The sequence below is a fragment of the Stenella coeruleoalba genome (genome assembly GCF_951394435.1).
Source record: "Stenella coeruleoalba genome assembly, chromosome: 10".
NCBI classification, from domain to species: domain Eukaryota; kingdom Metazoa; phylum Chordata; class Mammalia; order Artiodactyla; family Delphinidae; genus Stenella; species Stenella coeruleoalba.
The window spans coordinates 100,481,599-100,505,269 of record NC_137156.1 but is presented as its reverse complement, the minus strand read 5'-3'; the positions used below and the strand labels follow the sequence as shown (position 1 = coordinate 100,505,269).

The following is a 23,671-nucleotide window of genomic DNA, read 5'->3' as shown; positions in this document are numbered from 1 at the left end:
TTAGGCAGGCGCCACCTGGCTGGTCTCTGTCTTGGAGGCAGTGGTGGAGGCCTCATCGTCACCCAGTGGGTTCCTGCCACAGCACAGGGTGGTGAGCATGCAGTTCCGGAACTGGAAGAAAGGGCATGAGTCAGTGTCAGGGTCCCCCAAAATGTGGGTGGCAACCGGCATGGTCGGTGAGATTTGCCTCCACCCCCGTCCCGCTTCTGGCCTTCCCAGCCTCCACTCCCCTCTCAAATGGCTCCCTGTAGGAACTTACTAAGCCTTCACGACCCCACCCGGAAATGCCAGGACCAAACCTCAGGGGGCTTTGTCACTGGTAATCCATGATGCCTTCTGTGTGCCAAGGGCTATCTGTAAATTATCTCATTTAACCCAAGAGTTTAGGAGTTCACCCTTCCTATGGATGAAGAAACTGATGCCCAAAGAAGGGAAGTGACTTGCCCAAGGTCACACAGCTAGAAACTAGCAGAGCTGGGATTTGAACCCAATATGTCTGACTCCATGTTTTCCCCACTGGATCAAGGGATCCGCAGAGGAACCACTGGTCTGTGTTAAAGGACCGCTTTATCCTTTCATTCCTTGGAACAAGACTTTTTAGCTCCCTGTCCAGCTGTGCGGAAACTGTCACCTATTCCCAGGCTTGGGACTTTGACCGTTTGACCTTTAAAGCAGGCCTCCGAAACCATCTGGATGGGTGCTTCTCATTCTTGAGCCAGCATCAGAGCCACCTGGAGGGCTTGCTAGAAATGCAGGTTCCTGGGCCCACCCTGAGCCTCTAATCAGAAGGTCTGGGGGTTGGCCCAGGAGTCTGAATTTCTCCCAGATGACTCTGACACCCCGGGGAAGACCAACTCCCTGACCATTTTGCAGGTGGAAAGACCGAGGGCCCAGTCAAGAATGTGGCTCGTCCTCTTGTGGCCTTGGGGGACCTGGACCCTCCCGCCTCACCAGCAGGCACCTGCTTGTTCATCATGATGTAGATGACGGGGTTGTAGATGGAGGAACTCTTGGCAAAGAATGACGGGATGGTCATGAAGATGGGGCCAAAGTCGGAGCCCTGGTGGGTGAAAATGTAGAACGCCACGCTGGCATAGGGCACCCAGCAGATCAGGAAAGCAACGACCATGATGATGACCATGCGAGTGACCTCCTTCTCGGCCTTCTGCGTGGTGGCTGACTCCTGCTGTTGGGCAGCTGCCTGCGGGGAAACAGGGCCTGGTGTTCAGACTGAGGCTCCTCTGGGACGGGGGCTGGGCTCAGCCCAGTCAATGTGCGTGTCCCCAGCGCCCAGCATAGGACCATACCTCCTTGACTGTGAAGACCAGCTGCCCGTAGCAGAAGAATATGATGACCAGGGGGATGGTGAAGTGGACCACGAACATGTAGATGACGAAGGACTCATTGTTGACCTCTGGCGAGAGCGTGTAGTAGTCAATCCCGCACGAGCACTGCATTCCCTCTGGGATGTACCTGAGGACCGGTGGGGAGATGGGGCGGGAGGGGCAAAGGGAGACCCACATGTGAGGGACTTGGGAACAGGCCCAGCTGACCAGAGTCCCCTGCCACCGCCTACTGTAGGGCTGGTCTCACTCTGGGCCTCACTTTCCCTCTCTGTAAAATGGGGATAATAAACCTCTCCTTGGTTGTGTGACTGAGGATCACATTGACTGAGGTAAGCGATTCAAATGTACCTGTGGAAACAGTGTTGTTTCACTGTTCGTTCAGCGCCGTGTTATCCCGGGACCACAGTCTCTCCAAGTCTCTCATTCCAGAGGCACGCCCCCAACCCTGTGCCCACCACCGCGCCGCTCTGCCCCGCCCCTCCCAGCCTGCCACTCCCCAGCAGCCGGAGGCCAGGCTTTGGGCCACACAGGGCACAGGTTGGTGGGGAGAAGGGAAAAGCCCTGCCAAGCTCTGTATTTGAGGCGCCCAGGTCTTTCTAGGCCAAAGAGGGGTACACAGGGTAACTAAGGGATCTTTGCACTTTCTGGAAACAAGAGGCCCCGGGGCATCTGGTTAAGATGTTTGGGTGATTTCAGACGATGGTGACACTGGACCAACCTCGGAAAACCCAGTGTCTGTTAGCTGTGCCTACCAGGATGTAACCGGGCCAGACTGGAGAAGACAGGGAAGGGGACCAGAGTTGTTTGTCCCTTGCTGAATTGCTCAAATTCAGCACGGGGCAAAGAACACTGGCCCCAGGAAGACTGAGAGAGGAGGAAAGTGGAGAGAGATGGGAGTTTCCCGGAAGCAGAGGGACACGAGGCCGCCTACAGAGTCACTAGTCCAATGTCCGGAACCACTGTCCACCGCAACCCCAGCTCATCTCAGCCCATTTGGAGATAACAGCCTAGAGTCTGGACAGGACTGCTTCCCAGAGGCTACAATGTCACACCTGCACGAGGAAGGCTCTGCCTCCCCAGGTGCTGAGGCCTAAGGTCAGAGGAACTGCTCAACAGGGCGCTGGACCAAAGAGGATTGGAATCTGGCCCTGGCTTAGTTGCGGATTAGGGGCACAGCCAAGGTGAAGGGTTGGGGCGTCTTGGAGTCCCCTTGACATGGGGACCAGCCCCATAGCAGTGTCAGGGGCTGACCCTCTCTTCCCTGCCCTAAACCTCAACCCCATGACAGCTGCCAGCTCGGGACCTGGAACCAGACAGCCCCCCTGGCTGGAGGACCCTACAAAGAGCCCTGGAGACCCTTCCTTCCCTTCCACTCGGTGATGTTACCTGGACCAGCCGACGAGGGGGGGCGCGGCACAGGCCATTGCCATGATCCAGGTGAGGGCGAGGCCCATGATGGCATGGTTCTCCCCGAAGCGGAAGTTGCTCATGGGCTTACACACCACCACGTACCTCTCGATGGCCAGGACCACCAAGGACCACAGGGCAATTTCACCTGCAAGGTAGCCAGCTGTCAGTCAACACACCACGTGGCTGGACCTGTCTAAGGAGGGGGAGCTCCCCTGAGGGATGGGGTGAGGGCAGTCAGGAAAGCACCTGGGGGCGGGCCTGGAGCAAGGCCTTAGGTTGCGGAGGGCCTGGACATTGAAGAGCGGGTGCGGGGCAGAGGGGCCTATATGCCGCGCAGAGTAACTCCCAGGAAGGTTAGTTCAGCTCAAGGGCTCTGGGTTCTTGAGGGACACAGAAATCGGGTCACGGGGTCATGGCTGGACCGGGAGCCCTGTAGGAAGTTTTTATAGAAAAATGTGTCCTTCATGGGGCAACAGGCAGAGTTCCTGTCAAAAGATATTGCAGAGGCAGCAGAAGCCTGGAGTTGGGAAGCCTTCCCTCCCTCCTGGGCAGCGGCCTCTCCCCTCCAGGGAAATGTAACAACATGAGTTATGTGGGACCCTCTCCTAGGAGCCAAGGAACTGCATAATGTTTTGCTCAGAGAAAGGAGGAGGAAATAATGATGTGATTCAGACATCTGCCCTGCATATCACCCCAGAAACTCAGGAGGGAGGGTGGCCATAGGAATTATCAACCAAACTAGGACATTTCTGAGTGAAAGGGAACACTAGTGAGTATTCCAGGACCATAGTTGTAGCAGAGACGAGTCCGCCTGTGTGTGGCACCCTTCTGGCCTGAGACTGTGTGACTGTGGTCACTGAAGGTGACAAACACCCAGTGATGGCCAGAGTCCCAGGAATGGGGCGGAGGCAGCAGCCTGGACACAGGTGGGAGAGAGAAGACAGGAGGCAGAGCGTCCTTGTGGCTGGTTCTAGGCTCTCCCTGTCACCCTGGCTTTGTAATAATGACCTCTCGTGTCTCCTGCTTGCCTGAGAGGCCATGTGTCCCCAGAGAACGTTCCTCGATCTGAGCCAGGAGACCTAGGTCCTGGTCACTGCCCTGCCATATCCCTGAGTCACTCTTCCCCTCTGCACACTGCAGTTTTCTCATCTGCTAAATGGGATCTATTCTCTGCAGAGAATCAGTTTTTCAGTTAAAGAAAGTATTTTAAACTATGGTTCAGAGCTACACAGATCACCTCACAGGTCTAACGTCTCCCTGTAAATGGACTCATCAACGCAGAAAGCATTCAAGCATGGCAGAGAGGCTGGAGGTGGGCTGGGAGGGAGTCAGCTAGATGTTGGAGAAGGACCGAGCCCATCGCCCAGTACAGGCAGTCAGTGACTGGAGGACTCAGAGCCCTCCTCCCGCCCCAGGCTGGGAGCCCTGAACACAGGGATCTGTCTTGTCCAGCTCTATCCCCAGTGCCCGGCGTGGGTCTGACCCAGCACAGCTGCTGCGAGGGAAGCAGAATATGTCCTGAAGGGCCTCAGAGACATGGGCTTGAAACTGAGCCCCGCCAGACACTTGATGTGACCCCAGCAAGGCCCTTGACTTCTCTCATCTGTTTCCTTGCTGGAAAGCAAGACAATGACCCCACTCCAAGTGAGATCAACAGTGTTCAGTGCCCACCCTCGACAAACGGCAGCCTAGCTCATCATCACTAAAGTGTTTGTTGATTAAGTGAGGGCTTTGGATAATGGCCTCTCAGCCACCATCCCCAAGGCATAGGCTGTCCCCAGACACTGGCCCCCTCACGCCGCAAGCTCCCGGCTCCTGTAGCCCCCGTCACCCGCACCCCAGCTCATACCGCCCAGGGTGGCAAAGAAGCCCTCCAGATTGCATCCCGTGGGCCCGAAGACGAAGTACGCGTGCAGAGAGGTGTAGAGGGTGGTGGTGAAGCCACCGAAGACCATGAAGAGGTTGGCCACGGCCAGGTTGAGCAGGATGTAGTTGAGAGGCGTGCGCAGCTTCTTGTGCTGGACCGTGACGTAGAGCGTGAGGAAGTTGATGGGGAAGCCGAGCACGATCAGCAGGAACATGTAGGCGGCCAGCACGGAGAACTGCCACGGCTCAGCCAGGTAGTACTGCGGGTACTCGAAGGGGCTGCGCACCACGCCTGTCTTGTTAGAGAAAGGCACGTAGAAGTTCAGGCCCTCCGTCCCGTTCATGGCTGCGGCCCTTGTGGCTGCCCTGCGGCAGCTCCAACCGGAGGATGCTGCTGAGGCCTGAGCTCAGCCACGCAGGGCTCCGGCTGGATGACTCCAGGCTCTGAAACCCGCCCCCCCCCCCCAGGCCCTTATAAAGTGACCTCCCCTCCCTAAGCTCCTGGCTGAATCAGCACCTGCGAGATTGGGGGCGTTATTAATCATATTAATCCTCACTGCTGCAACTGGGGGCCTAATTGGCTTCCAAGAGGGGCCAAGGTGACTCCAGGTAGAAGGCTTCTGTCCGGGAAGGGAGGTGCTGGGGACCCTGGGAAAGGGCAGGAGGCCCGCCCCCAACTCTCCTGTCCCCGAGGAATCTCTGTCATCTCAGCTGATGGCCTTGGCCTGACATTGGGACCTCTGACTCCATACCCCCACTTCCCTCTGGCTTAGTGCAAGCAAACTTCGTCTTCCTCCCAAATGGACCATGAGCTCCCAGAGGGCAGAGGTGCCGGTTATTCTCTCATCCCCTCACTCAGCCCCTCACCCATTCCTTCCCCACCTAAGTCACCTCCTGGCTCATGCAGTAACCGCATACTGAGAGTAGCCCATCTGCCAGGTTGTGAGCTTCGCAAGGGCAGGGCACTCCCCATGGCAGACACAAGCCCGGCATCACCCAGGAGCTCAAAAAGCATTTGTTACATTGAATTGGAATTCACTCGCTCACTCGTTCCACAATCATTTATGTGCAGGCCACTGGGGAGCCGAAGCTTGAGGAAGGAGGAGCTTACAGGCTGAGGAAGACTCCCGTGTGGGAAGAACAGCTCCTGGCCCAGGGAGGAAGCGTGCCTACCTGTGGAGATGTCCAGGGAGATAACATTTTGAGGGAGGGGGGACACTGTGCCAGGTTGCCAAGTGGGGAAGACAGCGTAGACTGAAGACAAAGGCTGGGCAGAGGCCTGAGGCCCACGTGGGATGTGGCCAGCTCTGGTGGGGCTTAGTGCCAGGGGCTTTATCCAGGGGCAGGGGGCAGTGCCTTGGGCAGATCTCGGCAACAGAAAGGTGGCTCAAAAGCCCTCAAAGATGGATTGAAGGGAGCGAGGATGGAGGAGGGTACCAAGCGGGGGCGGGGGGGTTGACCGAAGCAGGGAGGGGACAGAGGCCCTCGGGGCTCCGGAAGGAAGGCCCTTGACTGCAGGAGGTGAGCTGTGCCAAACGCGTGTCAGGCACCAGATCCCTGCAATGAGCGAGGCAGGCGTGGTCCTGGGCACCCCCGCATGAAGGGGAGGTGGACCCCGGAAACAGGACTGGGTGGACACTGCAGCACACAGGATGCGACCCGGGATGTCTGGTCAGGCTGGGTTGGGACCATGGGCCTTGGATGCCAGGTGACAGGCAATGCCATGAGGGTGGGTCCCAGGACAGCGGGATGAGCTCTGGGGGAAAATGAGGGCCCCCATGTATAGCAGGATGGTGAGGACATCCCCCAGGAGTGAACTGGGAGCCTGGCCTTCAGGTGCTCATTGACCACGGGCCAGCCACAAATTTTTTTTTTTTTTTTTTTTGTGGTATGCGGGCCTCTCACTGTTGTGGCCTCTCCCGCTGCGAAGCACAGCCTCCGGACGCGCAGGCTCAGCGTCCATGGCTCACAGGCTCAGCTGCTCCACGGCATGTGGGATCTTTCTGGACTGGGGCACGAACCCGTGTCCCCTGCATCGGCAGGCAGACTCTCAACCACTGCGCCACCAGGGAAGCCCCCAGCCACAAATTTTTATCCAGCACCTACTGTGATCCACACAAGGTGCTCAGTTCTGGGGGACAGAGTGGACAAGAAGGACCAAGGCCCTATCTGCAGGAAGTGTTTTTCTTGGACACAGGAGAGCAAGGAGGGCCCCACAAACAAATAATGAAACCAGTAACAACAGGGTAAGTTCAGATGGCAACTTACTCCCAGAGCATGGTTGTCTAGAGCAGCCCAGGAAGGCCTCTCTGAGAACTCAAGGGTGGAAGGAGTTCTGTGGGGGTAGAGACGCTCAGCGAGAGAGAACAGCACGTGCAAAGGTCCTGAGTCTGGGAATACAGGCCGGCCAGGGAAGTGTACCAGTCTTCAAGACTTCCATCACTTAAGTTCCCTCATGCTAGTTTCTCTTCCCACCTGGGTTTCCTACACCTGTCTGCTTAGAAATGTGCCCCCTTCCCTCCAGCCCACCTGGGGCTCCAGACCCCTGAGGCCCCGGGCAGGGTCAGGACTCGTGCACAGAAGCCTGATGAAATGTGTGCTGGTGAATGAGCCAGGGGCAGGCGTGGCGGGTGGGTGGGGCGTGGTCCCTCAAAGTGCAAGGCGCTTGGCCCAGTGATTAGGCCTGTTGTTAATGAGGTCAAGGGGAAGAGTTTCTGACGCGGCCCTTGGTAGCCAGACAGAAGGAGAGACAGTGGACACCCTGGGTCAACACCAGCCCACACAGCCCTGCCCAGGCCGGGCTGATCCCTCGACCCTCGACCTCAGGACCTTGCTTGTTACCTCCTAGTGCTTATGACAATCTGGAAGCTTTTAATTCCTATTCTGTTCATGTGTCTTTTGTCCATCTCCTAGGCTGTAACGTTTGAGTCCCTCGGGGTAGGCTGGGGCCTGTCCTGCTCACCACAGGGCCCCAGAGCCCAGCTCCACACACAGCAGGAGCATGGAAATCATTTTCCCTGAAACTGAATGAGCTGGGATTTCTGTTTGGTTCACTGAAGTATTCCCTGAGGTCCGGCACATAATAGGTGCTCAAGAAATATTTGTGGACTGAGGCGATGGATCTAGGTTACATCAGGAAGTGCTTCCCTTCTCTAAGACTCAGGTTCACCCTCTGTAGGACAGTCTAATAATCCCACACTCACAGGGTGAGGAGATGGGGGGTTAAAGGCCATCCCTGATGTGATGGAGCTCTGTTCTGTAACGCATGATAAAAAACTAAAAAAAAAAAAAAAAAAGCTCTTTTTGTTCAGAGGAACAGGCTCATGGAGCGAGCAGGAAGGTCATTAAAAGACACCTACTCTGACCCCCTCCTTGCCGCATTTTGCAGGTGGGGAGACCAAGGCCCCTAGTTGGCAGGGAGTCACCCAGGTCATGTGACAAACCTGCCTGGCCACATCTCCCTCCTGCCCCAAAGACGGCTCTCAGGAAGAGCTTCCCTTCATAACTCACACCACGCTGCCAATGACAAAAGAGGGCTGCGCTGGGGTGCTGGAAAAGGCCTGACTGAGTCGGTCAAGCCTGGGCAGCAGTGGTGGAGGCGGCACTGGGCTCAAGCCTGTGGCTCTCGGTCGCCAAGAGAGCCCCGGAAGACCCGCTTCCCCTCTCAGTTTGCTGGGGCTAGAAAACTCTGGGGATCCCCGCCCACCTGCATGGTAAACCTGACCCGCTTTCCCCACCAGGGAAAGCACTCACAGACCTTCAGGCCTGACGATACAGGTCTCATGGTCCTCCCTCGCTGGACTGAGGCTCTGCGGCCACAGCGCCAGGTGTAGCCCAGCCCTCCCCACTTCCCTGTGCCTCAGTTTCCTGTAGGTGATCAGTGAGCATTGCTGAAAGCGTTATCCTCTTCTGAACCTCGTTCAATCCACAGCCATGGAGCGCCCCCGCCAGCTCTAAACGTCTGGGCACCCACCCATCACACATTCATTTCCTATTCGGTAGTCATCACTGTTAGCAACGGTCTTATGTGTCTCCTGATTGACGGCCCATCTCTCTCTAGAAGGCAGGGCTGGCTCGGCCTGTTCTTGGCTACACCTGAGCTCGCAGCCCAGAGTAGGTGCTCAGTAAAGATTTGCCCAGTGAAGGAACATCTGCTCCCAGCCCCGTGAGGAGGCCTCAGTCCCCTCTGACCACTGGGGGAAATGATGTTCCTCGGCAGAACCGGAATGGAGGCCAGGCGGCTAGCCCTCCAGCCTGAGCTCTTTTGTCCCCTGTGTCAGGAGGTTTAGAGAGCGGCTCAGAGCACACGAGGGCCAAGTCCGGGTGTGGGCAACCTTCTGAGCCGCTGCCCCTCTTGGCCAGGCTGAGAACAAGCTGCGAGGAGCCGTGAGGGGTGGCGCCGGGGCCGCCGGGGTTGGTCGTCTCTGCTTCCCCGGGCCAGCCCCTCTGGCACGCCAGGGGTAGGGCTCCTACTTGGCCATGCAGGATTAGGGCTTAGGGGACAGCGCGCAAATAGCTCGTAAGCCTCTGCGTGGAGGTGCTGCTTGGTCAGCAGCACCCCCCCCCCGCTGCCTCCCCTCACTGGCTTAACCCCACAGGCTGCGTCACCACAGCTGAGTGATGCCTTAGACTGAGCTGAGAATGTCAAGGGGGGAGAGGGAAGGAGAGGCCGACTCTCCTCTCCTTCCGGCCTCCTCTCCTCCCACCCCACTTCCTTCCTCCTTCTTCCTTCCCTCCCACTGCAACATTTGGCCTGAGCTGGGTGCTGGGGACACTGAGATGAATCCTAGACAGTCCCCGTCCTCAAGGAGCGCCCAGGCTTAGGAGGCAGCAGACAAAGGGAAAACTAATAACCGTGAGAGGTGGGAATACGCTCCAGCCCCAGTGCTGTGGGGGCCCAGAGGAGTGAGATTTGGACCAGGAAGTGGCGAAGCTCCCCAGCCTAGGCAGGGGGACAGCTGGGTCCAGGTCCAAGGAGGGAAGGGCCGGCTGGCGTAGAGGTGCTGGGGCCGCGGGATGGGATGGCAGGGGAGGCAGGAGCGCCTACGAGTCCGGGGGGCCAGCTGGCGGCCAGCAGGGGCCACTAAAGTTACAAGCAGGGGAGGGGCGTGGCCGGGTTCCATTCTAGGAGATGTTCTGGAGTCTGGCTGGAGGAGTATCAGGGTGTACTTGGGCAAGTGCTGGGCCCAGGGTGACAGCTCTGCCCAGTGGTGGCCTCTCTGCTGGGGCTCCTACCTACCCTGAGGTCAGGGCTGGCACAAGTGGAAGGTCATCTGGTATCTGCCACCGGCAGCAACCTTGGAGAAGGGGCACCTGCCCACCTGTTCGAGAGCCATGAGGGGCTCCCGGCTTCGGCAGCCTTGCTGGGGGTAGGTGCAGACACCAGTGGGCTGAGGCCGGGCCAGAGCCAGGGCCACCTAAGGTCTGGCCTGGGGCTCTTTCTGGGCCACCCAATCCCTGCTTCCGTACCTCCTCCTTCCAGGAACTGGGAACAGTGCTGAGGACCTGGAGCCAAGAGGTCAGGATCAAGTCGCAGCCTGAACCACTTCCAAGCTGCACAGCCTCTGGCAGCCGCTCCCCTCCCCGGGCCTCAGTCTCCTCTTAGTGAGACAGGCATCTCGAGACCCCCGTGGTGCCTGCCTCACTGTGGCATGGGAGGGGCTGTCAGGGTCATCTGACACAGACTGAGGCTGGAACCTCAGTGTCAGAGCTGGAGGGGCCTCTTGTACAGATGGGAAAACAGCCTTGGAGAGAGGGCTGGACCTGGCCAAGGCCTTGTCCAGGTTGGAACAGGAGAGCAGCAGGACACAGTGCTCACGCACAAAGGCTGTGCCTGCCTGTGACTCTGTCTCGACTCAGTAAATATTTGATGAATGAAAGAAAAGAGAATGTCACTGAGCCTCAGTCTCAGCATCTGTACAATGGACATCCTTGAAGACGGAGAGGGTTACAGAAGATGGTGCATGGGAAGTGCTCGGCACCATGTCTGGCGCTCGGTCAGGGCCAGACTTAACGGGAGCTCAGACCCAGGCCTCTGGCACTCAGCTCCCCTGTGGCAGCAGAACCCGGCACAGCACACCCTCACCTCTGCGTCGTTCGGCTGACAGGATGCACGCTGGAGTCTCAGGCTGGGCCCCTCCCCTGCCTCTAGCCTCTATCTTATCTGTCACTGTGATTGACGCCTGTTAGGTGGCGGGGGGCTGTTTTTTCCCTCTCCTTTCTCCCAGCCATATGCAAGTGCTTTCAGTTCAAGTAATGCGCTAATGGAAACCCTAACACATTAATAAATGTTTAGCGAGAGAGAGAGCATGCATGATCGTACGTAATTAGACACTCAACGGAGGAGTTCTGTTGGCACAACTCTCTGGCTCCCTTTCTGTATTTTCCTCCATCATCCCCTAAGAGAGATGCAGAGGGAGGCAGGGAGGAGAGGGTGGGGCAGGGTTCAGCTCTGGACTCACCACTGGGTGGCCTCTGCAGCTGCTCCCTTCTCCAGGCCTCAGGGTCTTCATCCCTCCAATGGGGACATTTGTCCCGCTCTGCCCACTTCACAGATGCCCTGTAAAGTATCAATATCTAATCACCAGGGTGGTTTTCCACACATTCCCTGGCAGCCCAGTTCCCTTCTTCCTGCCGTCAGGACTTTGTATAAAGCACTGGACTGCTCGCTGCCTCCTGGGCAGGTAGAGCGGAGGGCGAAGGGAGAGGCCTCAGGACAGGACAGGGGCTTCGCAGCCAGGGCCCCAGCACCTCCACTAGCCCCCATGGCAGCAGAAGGGAAATCACCCCCCTCCGTCACTGAGCCAGCCTATGAAGCACGGCGGGCACAGAAAAGGTCCCCAAAAAACGTCAGCTCCCCTCCCCAGCTTCTCATCGGCCCTCGAGCTGCCGAATCGGACACTTGCCGGTGCTCGGGAGAAGGGACCTTCCTGGAACTTCAAACGAAACCCACCCGCTCCAGGAGCTGAAGGAAGGGGAAAGCTTCAGGTCACCTTGGGGGGCTAGGGGATGGTGGGGAGCAGGGGGGCCTGGCCCCAGCTGGGAAGTAGAGAGTCGACTCCAGAGCCCCTGGGAGCGGCAGCCCTCTTTGCCACCTTCTTTAGAGCCAGATATCTTATCTTCTCGTTGAGATGGAGCCCCGTTAAAACCAAAATAAATAAATATTTTTAAAAACCCGTTCCCCTACCATTCCCATTTCGATTAGATTAAATTTTAAGAGCACACAAATGTAATGTTCCTCTCAGATCAAATTAGAAACAGGTGCACTTTTGCATAAGGAAATTAAGTTGCAGACAATACGAAGATTTGTGAAAATGCAGGCACGGATGATGAAAATAAGTAGCCCTTTTATTTGTAATTATTGAGGCAATCTGTTCACAAAGTGTACATGTTAATGGTCTGACAGATCTGTGGACTCCAGCAGGCTGCCGTGAACAACTCAGAGCCGTTCTGAAAGTAACAGATTTTTTTTTCTTAGAAAATATATGTACATTCTCTTCTCCCTCTCCTGGCAGTATTTACAAGGCATGAAATGCCATAAATAGGAATTCCGTGGTTACACAAGGCCCCTCCCTAGAGTTCAAACTTGATCTGGGCAGAAGACACATTCTGACAGTTTAACTCTTCCTTCGATAGCCCAGCTGCCTGCAAGGCGGCCGGGAGGGGGCAGGTGGTCCCGAGGCTGCCGGTCAAGGGCTGGGGTCGTCGATGCGCCTCCGGCAGTAGGGGCAGCAGGTGTGCTGAAGCACCAGCAGCTCGTAGTCCTCTGAGTGGAACATCTGAGGAGAGACGGCCGGGACCCCAGGCCGCAGCTCTGGGCGCTCAGCAGCCCCAAGCTTGGTGGGGACCACTGACCTTCCAAGGGCAGGTGGCTTGGCAGTGAGTCGGGACTAGAAACACCACATCCAGGCCACCTTTGTCTGAGGACTGGGAGGGAGGGGGAGAAGGTCGGAGGCCCCTTTTTTTCCTAAATGAAGTTCAAAGGTGCATCACATTTGCCCAGCCCTCCTGGTTTAAGGGCAGGTACAGAAAGCACAGGGTCAGGGGCAAGTCCACTCCAGACAGCCCATGGAATGCATGTGAGAGTGGGGAGGGCCTAAGGATGGCCGAGTCTTTCTCCCAACTCGGAGCCCTGGTCTTGGCCTTGGCCGCTGAGGGACACCTGTGTTCCTCCCAGATGCCTGGCCTCCCTAAGGGGACATCTGGGAAATGGAAAAGCAGTGGAGACGAGAAACTGGGAACCACACACGAGCTGCAGGCAGCAGGCAAGGTACCTGGAAGCAGGAGGGGCACATGGTGATGGAGGCGTCGGGCAGGAGGGAGCGGAAGTACTGCCACCGCAGGGGCGGGGGCCAGCGCTTGATGAGCACGTCCCGCCGGCTCATGGAGCGCAGCACCGAGCGGTTCACCACCACGGGCACAAACTCCAAGCCACCTTGCTGTAGGGCAGGCGGGGAGAGGGGCACCAGGGCCCTCACTCAGCCACGGGGACATGTTTACGTGGATTATGATCCCACAGAGGACCCCAGACACTTCCCCCACCGGGTCCCTCAATAGAACCTGGCCAGGCCACCTCTGTGAAGGCACCTTCTCTCCCCCGAGTGGCCCCGACAGGGAGTGTGCGCAGAAAAGGGACCCAAGACCACCCTGCCAGCAGGCCTCATGGGCCTCAGAAGCCCGTCACTCAGAGGGGCGCCCTCACCTCAAAGCTGAGCTTGGCTGTGAAGGGGTCATCGTCTCCCATGGAGTCCAGGGTCTCGTCCAGCCTCAGAGTCTGGGAAGCTGCAGGAGCTAGTCAAGGACGGGACCTGAGGCCGAGGGACAGGCCCCAACCTCCACCCGATGCGTTGAGACCCACGGGAGCTCCCTCCAGGCCTTGAGTGGCACTCTCCCTACCAGCCGTGGGGAAGCGTGGCAAGGTCTGTGGAGTGGCTTTCCAGATGGAGGGATGGAGGGAATGTGGGCCGGGGTGACGCCGCGGTCACACGAGGCCGGGGCCACACCCAGAGCACAGGTGGGGAAGGAGGAGACAAGGGGCTCTGACGGGCCTCTGCTGCCTCCTCAGACCAGGCACGGCTCATGGAGACCGGCGAGAAGCGCCGTGTGAGCGGAGGCCTGTGGGCCTGCTGGTGTGGGAGCAGCAACGATGGGCCTGGCTGGGAACCACGGCCGGCAAACCCGCCAGCTCCTGGAGAAACACTCAGCAGCTGCCGGGTGGTCTGCAGGCACCTGAGGTGGCCTCGCAGATCCTGTTTCAGGGAGAAGGCGGAGAGCGCCTGCGGATCCCAGGGAGCCGCCCCTCTGCCAGGCTGGCTGGGTCCGATGAGGAAGGGCCCCCCAGGGGAAGGGAGGCTGCTGGTGCCGAGTCAGGCGCGGGACATGGCCCCGCACAGCAGCTACGACCCAGCCTAAGCATCTGACGTGAGTGTGTAGAGGGTGGGCGTGAGTGCAGATACGGTTCCCGTCTCTGTCCTTCAGTAAACAACTGCCTGGGTGTTCCTCAATCCTGCTCCTCCAAACGTGGTCCACAGACCAGCGGCATCGGCCTCGTCTGAAAGCTCGTAGAAACACCGGCTCCCAGTCCACCGAGACCTGCCCACCCAGCTGCCGTGTGCTCACAAGGCCCACCGTGTGCACGCCGTAGCTCGGCTGGGACCACGACTGCGGTCCTGGCCACAGGGACACCTGACGTGTTCCAGGGAGGGCGTGCCCCGGGGTTTATGCTGACACGCTGGGAGAAGCGCCGGGGGTCGCAGGGCTGATGGGATGCAGGCTGGGCACTGCTGGTGGGGACAGGGCAGGTGCGGCCTACGAATGAAGCTACCAGAGGATAGCAGGCCCCAGAGGACAGGAGGCAGGCTCCCGTCAGCGCTGAGCAAGCATCTGGGTGAGGCTGAGCACCCGTCCATGCTAGGTTTCTCTACACCCTTTTGTTGCCTGGCCTGTCCAAGTTGTGTCTCTGTCCCTTGTCCATAAAAGTGACCTGACCAGAAGAGCTGGGCCACCGATACAGGCGTCATACGCCGCGTTGGCTGCTCACCAGCCCCACACAGCCAGAAGCAGGGGAGCGCCTTTCAGGAGCCAGGGGTGGGTGGGAGGCCCTCCTGGGTGGAAGGCCAAGGCGGCATCTCCACTTCCATGTGCCACTTCTGGCCTGTGGGCACGTGCTGTCCCCTCCTGCACCGCTGCACCCTGGCCAGCGCTCTGCCCATTTCTGGCCCTATGCCTGCTCCCACATGGTCCTCACCATCACACAGGGTGGCCTGCCCTGCCCTGGCCTTACCCCCCAAGGCCCCTGCCTCCTGGCGTGCTCCCAGGCCGACGCTCAGCTGACCCACACAGGGTCTGGCCAGCACCCAGGATACTGTTGCTTGCGATCTCTTGCCATTTATTCTCACGCTTGTGTCTTGGCGCCTCCAGGTCAATTAGGGAGACGGCTTCTTCATCAGTAATCCCCTCCTCCAGGTGGAATTCAACCAGGTGCAGCACCTCTGCAGGCACAGGGAGGGGGAGGGGCTGGGGCTGGAATGCTCTCACCAGGCAGCGCGAGGGGGTGGAAGGGTCCCAGAGCTCCTTCCCCACCCAGCACAGGCCTCTCTGAAAGCTGGCAGGTGCAGCATTGCTGCCTGCCACACATCTGGGGTAAGCAAGCATGTGTGCGTGTACGTGTGTGTGCGTGCAGGCATGCGTGTGTACGCAAGGGTGAGCACCGGGGGCCTTTACCCCTGCTCTGTCCCCCTAGGAGCCGGAGGGACTCCTCTACAACGGAAGAGAAGCGTCTCTGCACAGCTACTGGGAAAGGGCTTTTGACCCTCGTCAACATGGAAGAAGCTGGGGCTTGAGAGCCACATCAGCCTCGCAGATGGAGGGCCTGACTAGCAGCGCCTCTTCCCAGGCATTTTCATCAGGCAGCGCTGCACACTGGGCTCTGAGGGGTGGGTGCTTCAGGTCGGGGCAGCACTGGGGTCCTGCCTCTGGGAACCTGGAGTGACTGTGTGTGTCAGGCGGGGTGGGGGTCTCACAGTCCCCGATTTCCAAAGGAGGACACAGGTGCCCCACCCACATGCCGGCCGCCCCAACCGCACACAGCACTCACCATAGGAAGAGGCTGAGAAGACGAAGGGCTGGCGGCAATTGATGCAAACGTTGCCCAGGTTGTTTAGCAGCGGGTTGTTGGTGGAGCAGCGGTAGCACAAGGGCACCAGCTCCTACAAAACGCCAGCACCACAAAGGCCCGAGGGCCCAGCAGGGGTGGGGTGGGGTCCAGCCCCGTCTCCTCCCCTGGCTTCAGCTCCCTGGGGCCTGGCGGCTGAGAGGAAAGGCCACCTGGGTAGGTGGGGAGGGGGCACTGGAGAGGGCACAGCACACAGGCTCTGAGCTGTGGCAAAGCAGCATAAGGGCCTACAGGGACCACAGCGGTGCTGGACACCCCCTTCCCAGGCAGGGCTCAGCAGCGCGGTTCTCCTGGCAGGAATGACAACCACCGCGGCCCCCGTTTACCAGCCAGTCCCTGTGCTCCATGGACTGCGCTAAGCACATTACCCACGTTGGCTCACTTCTCTTCACAGCTTCTCGTGGGAAAGCTATTAGGTGCATCCCCATTTCATAGAGCTGGAGACCGAGGAAATGGGGGAACTGGGATTTGAACCTAGATCTGTCTGATGCCAAGTCTCCACTCTGTGCTTGAAGGAGGGGACTGTGAAAGAGACAGCGGCTGGTTGGGTTGGAGGAAGGCGGGCTGGGGCACTGACTGAGCTGCAGACACTCGGAGTAGATTTGCTGGTAAGTGACAAACCGGTTCCAGAAGGGGTGGGCTAGGGGAGGGGCTCCTAGGCTGAGGTGAAGGCAGGGCCAACCTGGGCACTGGGGCAAAGCAGACCTGGAGCCTCGGGAGAGCTAGGAAGCAAGGGAGGGCAGGGCTGTGGCGGAGAAGAGAGGACACAGAGAGGGAAGAGGGGAGAGAGTTGGCAAGCCAGGGCTTGGGTGGCGGGCGGGCGGGAGCGCAAAGCCCCAGGAGCACGGCAGCCATCTACAAATGAACCCAGGTCGCACTAGGAGGTGTCAGGAGAAGCCTCCTGCCCGAGGGGGCCGCGCCCTCACCTCGCTGTCCTGGAAGGGCTTGGAGCGGATGGTCAGGCTGCCCAGCTCAATGGACTTCTGGAACCTGGCGGGGGTCTGCAGGCCCTGCAGTTTGTCATAGGCGTGCCGGGCCAGCTTGTAGGCACCCAGTGCTTTGCTCTGTTTGGCTAGAGTGAAGAGCGTGTTCCTGCCAATAACGACGTTAAGGACAGTAGAGGTCACTCCAGGCCCGAGAGCTGGCACTGCCCACCTCTGGAGCGAGCTCCGTGCTGGAACGCAGCTCGTGCTGGTGCCAGGAGAGCACGGGAAGGAGTCTGAGCACTGCCTCGCTCATTCGTGGGATGTAAGTATATTTCTCAGGTATCAAGGCCCAGAGATTTTTCCAGAGATAGAGACAGCGTAGTTTCCATTAATATTTTGATCTTGCTTGGGGTTTCTGGGCCTGCTGACGGCTCACTCTGTACCCTGCCCAAGCCAAAACGGCTCCCTTGGCCTCACCCAGCCTGCCAGCCAGGCCCTAGGATGCCTGGCACCAAGCACCCCCCTGCTCCAGCCCCGCCAACGGAGCCTGGTCCCAGACCGCCCCGGTGCAGACACTCCTGTGCCTGCACTTCACCAAGGCCATGGCGAGCTCTGAGCGCAGCCTCCCTTGCTCCAAGGCCCTCCTTGGAACTCCTAGGCTTTGTGCTCCATCTCAGGTCACCTCAAAGGCCGGCTGTGCCCAGGCCTGGCCTGCCCTTCCTCCCCTCCCTCCACCTATGACTGCCCTTCCCCACTTCTCCCTAACACGCCTCAGCTAAATGAGGCCCAGGCCCAACCTCCTCCCCACTCTCCCTCCCCAGGCTCCTGTTCCCCACACCCCCAGCGTGGCCCCGCCCACCCCAGCAGTCACGTGGAGGCCAGTTTCCTTGTCTGTGTCTCCACCGTGCCTGATCAGAGTCAGGCGCTGTGTTGGGAGCTGTTTCCACATCCCCAGTGGACAGCAAGGGTGAAGCTCAGGGCAAGGGTTCAGTCAAACTCTGCTGACTTCAACAGAACTTGCAGCAAAGGCCGGGTGTAGGTCCCGAGAGCCCCTTGGTCTGTGGCAGCTTCCCCTGAAATGTAAATGACGGGCCTGAAACCCTTTAGAGAAGCTAGTTCTCACCTCTGAACCCTCGACTGGGAGGGTTTTTTACTCAAGGAAAGAAGGCAGGGTTGGGTGGGGCTGGGAAGGGGCTTAGAGATAGTGGTGTTTAGAAGAGGACATGGGTTTATTACGACTTTTATCACTTTGAGGACCTTCAGGATTTGGGGTCATTTCCTGGTCGTTTCTGGCAGCACAGGCCCTCAGGCCCTGCCTCCGCTCACGGCCCCTCCGTGGCCCTTACCAGACAGAGAAGGAGAGTCCGGGTCACAGGGAGGCCCTCAGGCCGCTGCCCCTCCAGCCTGGCACGCAGGGGGCCTTCAGCTCCTCCCTCCCCCCACCTCACTTCCCTCCAAGCCCTTCCAGGCGCTGGGCGCTCCCCTGGAACATGTACTCCACGTCTTCCCTGGTTACCTCAGCCTACAGGATGGCTGTCACCTCCTCTAGGCAGCCTTCGCCAACCCTGGCCCCGGCCTAGCTGCATTCCACCCTGGGACACAGCACACGCCCCACTGAACCAGGCCCTGACACTTGTCACCTCCCCATTTGATGGCAGTTTGTCGCCTACTGCCTGGTCCGGGGCCGGGGATGCAGCAGGTGCTCTGTCCACCTGGGCTGAATAAACGGTCCCCCCCCACCCCCCAGGGAAGTGCCCAATATTCCAAGCCCCGAAGGCCTGGCGTTTCCTTCACTTCAGTCACACCCTCATCTGTGGGTTCTGGGAGGGCCTGGACAGTGTGTTGGCCAGAGGCCTGCTGCAGGGCCCAGCCCAGAGAGCCCTGAAAACTAATCCTCCCTTGGCGCTCCCTCGGTCTCCCTGGCTGAGCCTCTCTTCCAGCCGAACAGCAGTGGCAGGGCGAGCTCTCTCCCCTCCCCGAGGCAGCTGGAGAGAGGGAAACTTCTGCCAGCAAAGTGCTCTGGCCATTAGACAAGAGGGGCGGGACAGAGGGTGGGGTGAGAGAAAGGATACACTTTAGAGATGCCCAGGGGAGTGTCCTTGGTCAGGCTGTGCAGCAGGAACCTGGAGATGTTGAAGAGCGTTTCGGGAAGGTGGAAACTGAACGGCTCCTCCTGCCGTGAGGAAAGCAAACAGGATTGAATTTCTCAGCCGAGCTGCTGCTGGGCTGGGCGAGAGGCAGACACCAGTAACTCCAAGCGACTTCAACAGAACAGCAGACCCACCCAGTGGGCACCTACTGTGTGCCGGGCGCCTGCAGCCACTGCCTCTGGTGGTCCCCAACCCAATCCCGTGAGGGAAGCATTGTCATCCTCACTGTGCTGACGAGAAAACCGAGGCCTCGAGAGATGATCTGCCCAAGTCACCAGCTAGAAAGGAGTGGAGCTGGGATTCAAACCCAGGTCTGATCCCAAAGCCCAACAATGTCTTTCTCCCAAGCTCACTGCCTCTGGGGTCAGTAAGGATTCCACTTCCCTGAGCTCAAGCTGTCTCCAAGTAGCTCTAGAAGAGGAGACCTTTATGCGGTTTAAGACATGACCTCCATATAAGCACGTCTTTAAGCGGAGGCAATTAACCCCTTGTAGGATGAAATCGCAGGCCTCTTCTCTGCTGTACAGCAGCAGCCTGACTGTGCGACGCCCACAGGTGTGCCAGGCGCTGGGGCTCCCAGCTGCATCCCTCCGCCCCCAGAGCCCGGCACAGGCCCTGACAGACAGGCACTCAAGACATGCTGAGTTGAAGGAACAGGTCTTCTGCACCCAGAGGCTGCCAGAAGCTCAACACAGTAGAGCAGAGGGAACTTTCTATCAGGAGGAGTCTATAAAAGATTAAGAAAACCCTGTTTCGAAGGAATCTGGCGCGTGGCTTTAGATGACAAGATGAAAGCAGGCCAGCTACCCACCCCCAGCCCCCACCAGTGAGCACCTAATGGTAATAAAACTGACATTTCCTGAAGGGTCTTGCTAGGCCACAGTCATCACTGAGCCACCAGGACTTAGGCCCTCAGTTTGTGAGGGTCTTAGGTCTCAGTTTGTGAGGACTCACTTTACACTACTTCTTTGGTCCAGAACCCAGCATTCTCTCTTTAGTTCTCACTTAAATTTCTATAGCTTCTGTTAGTTCCAAGAACCCAAGAAAACCTGAGAGTGCATCCTTTTCTGGGTGACAGCCAGGGAGAAGCCTGCCTCTGGTTATACTGCACTAGATGTGGAAGCTAAGAAATGTCCCAGAAAGAGGAGGGAGTGTGTGTGTTGGGGGGGGGGTCCTCGGGATTCGCACCTCTCCTCTGGGAAGGACGCCATTATCTCAGAAAAGGTCTGATGCTTCCCTTTCCAGCCTGCTCTCAATCAGAGCTGCTCTGCCGGGCCCTGATGCCAAACCCTAAAACACCACACCCACCTCCAGACCTTTGCTCCCGCTGTGACCTCTGCCAGGAATGCCCTTCCTCGTCCTCTTCACTTGCCCCATTCTTACTTATCTCCCACCTCTTGGCTTGGGGGCCACCTCTCCGAGGAAGTCCTCTAAGCGTCTCCTTTGCGGGAACTGCACTGCAGTCGCCTGTTACTAGACTATGAGCTCCTGGGGGGCAGGGACAATGTCTCCTTCAGCACTGTGCCCGAGGTCTTGGCACAGGGCGTGTCACACAGCGGGCATTTGTTGAATGAAGGAAGGGCCCAGTGAAGAAGCCTGAGCTGGGATGAAGAGCCAGGCCCTGCAAGTGAGTGTGAAGCTGCCACAAGCTCACAGCTGCATCAGGTCCTGGGGCAGAGCTCAGCTGTTCCAGAGAGGAGACCGCCAGGCCCCTGCCTCCAGGGGCCAAGGGCGATGAAGAGCAGGGAGAGACGGAGCTGGGTCCCAAAGTGGCTCAGGCAAATTGAGACCGGGCTGGGCCCTGACTTCCACCCTGAGTTTGGGGTCTTTAATTTGGAGGGCTTCCTTCCAGGTAAGCACCTGATAGAGATAAGGGGCCCCAAAAAGACTGTAGGGAAGATGAGGTCCCTCGAGACCACTGGGCCTGGTGCGGGGAAGAGGTGAGATGCAGGGCTAATGGCTCAGGCAGGGAACCTCCCCTCCCCACAAGAGTCATTCTTGCCAGACTTCCCCCAGAGGCAGAGAATGTGCCAGGAGCTCAGCACAAATGAGGGGAAAGAGGCACCAAGGGTGGAAGGCAGGGCCTTTGAGACACCCAAAGGCAACTGCTCAGCCTGCGGGGAGTGGGCCAATGGAAAACTGGTTTGAGGCCTCCGCACAGGGCAGTGGGAAGAGCTGAGACTCGTGCAGGGTCACTCTTCCAAGTGCTTCCCAATATTAACTCACTGAATCCTCACAACAATGCCATCAGGTAGGTACTGTTATTATCCTCCTTTTACAGAGAAGGAAGCTGAAGCACAGAGGAAAGTAAACGACTTGCCCAAGGTCACACAGTGGAGCTGGGGCGTGAGGCCAGGGGTCTGCCTTCTCTAAATTAGTGGGGTGGGGGGCTAAGAGCACAGGCTCAAAGTCAGCCTGCCTGGGTTCAAGTCCTGGCTCTGCTACTTACTAGCTGTGGGATCTCTCTGTCCAGTGCCTCAGTTTCTTCATCTGTAAGATGGGGATGACAGCACTTATCTCACTGCATGGTTGAAAGGCTGACACAATAAAGCCCTCAGCACATTGCCTGGTATGTAGCAAGTGCTCAATAAAGGTCGTCTATTGATATTACCCTCTGGCTTACGAGCACAGGATAAGCTCACGTTGTTGAGTGATCGAAGGTACACAAAATAGGGAGGCTGATAACAATCTGTCACCTGTTCCCTACTGTCAGGAGGCAGATTTAAAATGGCTTAATCAGAAGGATCCAGGAGTAACTAAAAAGAACTATTTGGGTCTCTGGAGATCAAGGCAACACTCTTCTTTATAGAGAAGGAAACTGAGGGTCAGAGAGGAGAAGTAAATTGCTCAAGGTCACATAGCAGGTCAGTGGCAGGGCCAGGGAAGAGACCTCAGGCCTTTGGTTAGAGCTAGACCTTCACCCACCTAGAAGAGAGGGCCCCAGGCAACGTCCCCCACCGATCACTTAGAGAGACGGCACTTTAAGTGGCTAATCCAGTCTGCCTGAGTCATCCAAACCTGAAGCAAGCAACCAGAAGGGCCCACTCCAGCTCTGGCTTGCTAATTCTGAAGCCCACATGCTGCACCTCAAACAAGTAACCAATCAAGGAAAATCAAAGTTCCAAACTGTCTCCCAGGAGGAGACGAGGATTTCTCAGCAGGTCATCATGCCCTGGGTTTACCCTCCATCCAGAGGTCTGCTGCTCTGTTAAGACGTACCCAGGGCTCCCAGCTCAGCCGGGACTGGTGCCCCCGCCAGGACTCATCTCCCGGCCACCTTACCGTGTACCGCTGAATGGCGTGGTAGCCGTGGTACAGCTCAGCCAAGTGCTGGAAGTGGTGGAACTTGCCGAGCATCACGTCCTTCTGGGCAGGGTCTGCAGGGCACAGCGGGAGGGGAGCAGGGCAGGAGGGAGAGGACGTGTCAGACTGTGCAGGTTCTCCCCCGACACCAGACCTAAGCCAGGGAGATGGGAATGGCACTCTGCGCAGGAGCTGCGCTATCCTGAGGCAGCTAACGTCTCGGCGGGGCAGAGCACACAGCAGGACTTCTCTCAGGGTCATTCCCTGGGGGAGGGCCAGCTGTGCGAGAGGGCGATCACTGGCATCCAGACAAGCCAGAGCCACCTGGCAGGGAGGGTGGACAGACGTCAAGTTCATTCACGCTCACCTCATGGCTCTTCCCTCTGTGTCCTTGCGTATCAAATCACAAACCACTGGCCAGAACAAAAAATGCCACCTTCTGCTAGAGCTTGACAGCTTTCAAACTATAACCATGGTTCTGGGAGGCTCACAGCAGCCTTATGAAGGAAGCAGGGCGGGATGACCCCCACGCTACAGATGGGGCTGCAGTGCTGAGGAAGGACTGTGACTTGTTACGAGTCGCCTAGCTGCTCCAATGCCAGTGTCTTTCCCACTCCTGCAGGCTGGCCTCGGCCCAGTGGAGAGCATCTCCCTGCCCCGTCCGCTTCCAGAACTCCCTCAGTGCATCATGGGAAGTCTTGTGAAAGAAAGCAACATCGAAACTATCTTCCTGCCTGGGATGAGCGAGAATCTGGAGTGTGTTACTGTAAAAGGATCTCTTTTTCACCTTTTCATTTAGTTCAACATTTTGAAACCACGGCTCAGCCAGGTCCAGTTACAGGTTCCCAGGTAGCAGGGAAAAGATATGTTCTGAATTAGCAACACAGGGCAAAGCCCAGGGCTTTAATTAAAACCTCGCAGCTCTTCCGATGTTTATCTTGGTGCCAGAGTGGGGCCGGGAAAACAAGCGGCCCTGCTGATGTTTACTTACCTTGAGCTATATCGAGGCACTGCATGGACAGCATCCAGTAATAATAGGCAGCGTCATTAAATCTGCTCTCGACCACGGCATTGTGTGTGAGCTGCTCCAGCACCCTGACTGCTTCCCCCTGCCGCCCGGCCTTGTGGAACGCTGCAGGGGCACAAAAGCACACACCATGGGGGGAGTTGGGTGGAATTCTGCAGGGCTTGCAAGGGGCTGCTGTAGAAGTAGGACCCTTGTCGGAGCATCTGCAGCACCGCGCTGCTGGGATGCGCCTCTCAGGCCAGAGGCTATAAATAACCAAGGCTACATCCTGAAAAAAAGTACAGAGAGATATACGCCTTTTTGGCTGGGAAAAGGCAACCCGCTTTGGCAAGGCATGGCAGACAGAGAAAGCTGAGGGGCCAAACTGCAGGGCAAAGTCCAAGGACAGAAGCGTTGCTCACCGTCAGTGAGGTTCTGCCCCCTGCCCTGTTCCAGGACAAAGCCTAGTGACTCCCCAGGTGACTAACAGG

At 58.0% G+C, this 23,671-nt stretch overlaps 2 protein-coding genes across 6 annotated transcripts in view; both read right to left on the bottom strand.

Annotated features, from left to right (window-relative positions):
- Positions 1–4,981, bottom strand: RHO (rhodopsin; the record flags this gene model as incomplete). Its single annotated transcript, XM_079933895.1, has 5 exons — positions 4,606–4,981; positions 2,733–2,901; positions 1,308–1,473; positions 962–1,201; positions 1–111 (listed from the first exon to the last, which is right to left on the bottom strand). Exons 1-5 carry the CDS (start codon positions 4,964–4,966, stop codon positions 1–3), a joined length of 1,047 nt encoding a protein of 348 aa, XP_079790021.1. The 5' UTR covers positions 4,967–4,981.
- A 6,936-nt stretch (positions 4,982–11,917) lies between these two features.
- IFT122 (intraflagellar transport 122) overlaps positions 11,918–23,671 on the bottom strand; it is a 69,996-nt gene continuing 58,242 nt past the window's right edge. For 2 of the 5 annotated variants that reach the window (XM_079933883.1, XM_079933882.1), the window contains exons 20-28: positions 23,166–23,306; positions 22,154–22,248; positions 18,794–18,894; positions 16,722–16,887; positions 15,718–15,829; positions 14,987–15,112; positions 13,324–13,403; positions 12,896–13,060; positions 11,919–12,400 (exon numbers count right to left, since the gene is read on the bottom strand). In XM_079933883.1, the coding sequence (XP_079790009.1) occupies positions 12,311–12,400; positions 12,896–13,060; positions 13,324–13,403; positions 14,987–15,112; positions 15,718–15,829; positions 16,722–16,887; positions 18,794–18,894; positions 22,154–22,248; positions 23,166–23,306 (1,076 nt within the window). In that variant the 3' untranslated portion in view covers positions 11,919–12,310. Of the gene's footprint in view, positions 12,401–12,895; positions 13,061–13,323; positions 13,404–14,986; positions 15,113–15,717; positions 15,830–16,721; positions 16,888–18,793; positions 18,895–22,153; positions 22,249–23,165; positions 23,307–23,671 lie in introns of all 5 variants that reach the window. The other 3 variants (XM_079933881.1, XM_079933884.1, XM_079933885.1) reach the window with 2 other exon arrangements.